Genomic DNA, 3,196 nt, shown 5'->3' on the forward strand with positions numbered 1-3,196 from the left:
AAAAAAAGAGAGAGAAAAAAAAAGAGAAAAGAAAGATGATGAAAAGACTTTAGGATTCTCCCAATGAAATGCATTCCGCCATATCATTTAACATGCATGTTCATTTATGTTCATTTAATTAAAAGAACTTTCACAATACATAGCATTATATTTTCCTATTCTATATTAAGGTTTGATGGAAAAAAAGAATATCCTTATTTAATTCCATTAGATCAATTGATCAAAGCAATACCTCAAAATTATTGTGGTAAAATACAAGCTAACATCCAACAAAGCATGAAAAATTGAAGAATATCTACAAAAAAGTCAAATCTAAAAGGAATGAGTTTTGTTTCTATAACAAAACTCTCCTAACAAATCAGAAGCAGAACTAGCCATAATAGTAGCAAACTCACTAAAACTAATAACACCATCACCATCCATATCAGCTTCTTTAATCATATCTCTAAGCTCTTTATAAGTAAGAGGTTGACCCATTTTAGCCATGGCTCCAGCCAATTCAGCAGCCGAAATATAACCATTTCCATCGCGATCAAAGCACTTAAACACACCTATGAGTTGTTCTTGATTCACCAACACCTCTTCATTCATGTTTGGCATTATGACTCTTACTAGCTCATCAAACTCAACAGAACCGTTTCTGTTTGAGTCCATTTTTGATAACATAACTTGAACTTGGTCACCTGAGGGTTTGAGACCTAATGAACGAATAAGTGCTGCTAACTCTAGCATTGTTAGGCTTCCGTCTGAATCCATGTCGAAGCGTTTGAAGATTTCTCTTAGTTGATTGAGTTGATCAACTTTAACCTTTGACATAATTGTTGATAATGAAGATAGAGCAAAGATGAAATGAAAAGATGGGAAGAGAAGTGTGGCTTGTTTTGGTTTCAGTGTGATGTGTGTTTTGAAAGGTTTGGAACATAAAGCGCGTCGGTGGCTATATGGGATTATTATAATGTCACTTACTCTGTGCTTTCTAGGAAACTCAGTCATGGGCAATGTCGTTATGTTGGTGCACAATGAATAAAGACGATGACAAAGAGAATAATAGAATAACGGCGCAAAAGAGATGAGAGAATAAATGTTGTATTCTACTATTAATGATAGCTATTACAAGGCTATTTATAGGAAAAGAAAATCTTGCCACATAAGCCCTAAAACAGTAAACTTAGTGAACAAGTCTAAGGTACAAACAATACAGTACTACAAAATACTAAAGTACCCTTACTACTAAACAGCTAAGCTAATGGGACCCAGTTAACATCTTCTGGTCAATACTATCTTCTGAGTAACCATCAGAAGATCAGTCCATCTTCTGAATATTGAATTACTCTTCAATACCATCCCTTAATTCATATTCTTCAATCAAAGCTGACAACGCCAATTCCATCCCTTAAGAGCAGAAATTGATCCGTCTTGATTGCCTTCGTCAGAACATCTGCCATCTGCTTCTGGGTGCTGCAGTGCACAACTTCTAATGTTCCATTCTGGACTTGGCTTCTCAAGAAATGATACTTAGTCTCAATATGCTTGTTTCTTCCGTGTAACACCGGATTCTTGGCAAGATTGATTGCAGACTTGTTATCAATCATCAGCTTCAGAGGCTTCTTCACTCTAATCTTCAGATCTTCTAATAGATTCAGAAGCCACACAGCTTGACATGCAGCTACAGCGCCTGCGATGTACTCAGCTTCACAGGTTGATAGAGCAATAACAGGTTGCTTCTTGGAACTCCAAGAAATAGGACCTCCCAGAAACATGAACAAATATCCAGAAGTACTCCTTCTATCAACTCTGTCTCCACACCAATCAGAATCAGAATAACTCAATAACTCTGATTCTTCCTTTCTCCCTAAAGGAAACAATATGTCATATTTCAGAGTTCCCTTGACATATCTCAAGATTCTGACAGCAGCTTGGTAATGGGACCACTTAGGTTTACTCATGAACCTACTAACCAATCCAACTTCATAGCATATATCAGGCCTGGTATTACACAAATACCTTAGAGAACCAACCAGCTGTTTGAATACCGTAGCATCAACATCTTCACCTTCAGAATCAGTGTCCAACTTCTGATTCGCTTCTGACGGTGTAACAGCAGCTTTGCAATTCTCCAGCTTGAATTTCTTCAGAAGTTCTAACTCATACTTCAGCTGATGCAGAATGATTCCATCTTCTGAGTACAGAATCTCCATCCCTAGAAAATATGACATTTTCCCAAGGTCTGTAATCTCAAACTCATTCATCAGCACCTTTTTGAACTTCATCAGATCTTCTGGACAACTCCCCGTAAGCAATATGTCATCAACATAAAGACACAACAGAATCATATTGCTTCCAGAATGTTGCACATAAACTCCATATTCCATCTCACACTTCTGAAACCCTTGCTTCTTGAAAAATGAATCAATCTTCAAGTTCCAAGCTCTGGGCGCTTGCTTCAATCCATATAGAGCTTTGTGTAATTTGTACACCATCCCTTCCTTATTCTTTTTCACAAAGCCAGGGGGTTGTGACACATATACCTCCTCTTGTAATGGACCGTTCAGAAATGCAGACTTTACATCCAGATGCATCAAGGACCATCCTCTGTTCGCAGCTAACGCAATCACCAGCCTGATTGTTTCATGTCTAGCTACAGGAGCAAACACCTCAAAGTAATCTAGTTCAGGTTTCTGAAGAAAACCTCTAGCCACTATGTAGCAACCTGCCTAAAAATTTCAGCTTTTGGAGTCGCCACCTATTCTGAAGGGCGAATAGGAAACCCTACGCAGTATAGAGATCGGGGTAAGATACTATATTCAGGTCGAGGGAAGGTGTTAGGCACCCTCAACCCTTTCCTAAAGGCTAATATTCAAAGATAAAGGTTTATGGCAGAACATAAAGAAATGTGGCAAACAGAATTATAATGACATGATTAGAATTTTGAAGAGGGGGACTCGCCTTGTTGCCAAGTGCCTACGTACCTCCTTAGGGAGGATCAGAGTCTACGTAGTTCGGGGGACGGGTTGTACGCCCTTAAGGTTTGAAATTTGATTTGAAGGTTTGAAGGCTTTGAATAGCCTGTCGTAGATAAAAATCTGTATTTGGAGTTTGAAGTTTGAAAAATGTTTGAAAAATGTTTTGAAGTTGTTTTAGATGTTCTGGGCGTACAACCCTGATTTGGCACAATTAACCGCGATGATCAATAGGT

At 38.2% G+C, this 3,196-nt stretch overlaps 1 protein-coding gene across 1 annotated transcript; it reads right to left on the reverse strand.

The window, feature by feature from the left end:
- Window positions 1-253: 253 nt before the first annotated feature.
- On the reverse strand, window positions 254-869 carry LOC131604426 (probable calcium-binding protein CML15). Its single transcript, XM_058876868.1, has one exon. The coding sequence runs from the start codon at window positions 814-816 to the stop codon at window positions 313-315; it is 504 nt and encodes a 167-aa protein (XP_058732851.1). The 5' UTR covers window positions 817-869; the 3' UTR covers window positions 254-312.
- Window positions 870-3,196: the final 2,327 nt, after the last annotated feature.

The sequence above is a fragment of the Vicia villosa genome, linkage group LG1 (genome assembly GCF_029867415.1).
Source record: "Vicia villosa cultivar HV-30 ecotype Madison, WI linkage group LG1, Vvil1.0, whole genome shotgun sequence".
Classification (NCBI taxonomy): domain Eukaryota; kingdom Viridiplantae; phylum Streptophyta; class Magnoliopsida; order Fabales; family Fabaceae; genus Vicia; species Vicia villosa.

Bases quoted from the DNA above. Each gene is read 5' to 3' on its own strand.
- LOC131604426 (XM_058876868.1), bottom strand. From the start codon at position 816: ATGTCAAAGGTTAAAGTTGATCAACTCAATCAACTAAGAGAAATCTTC.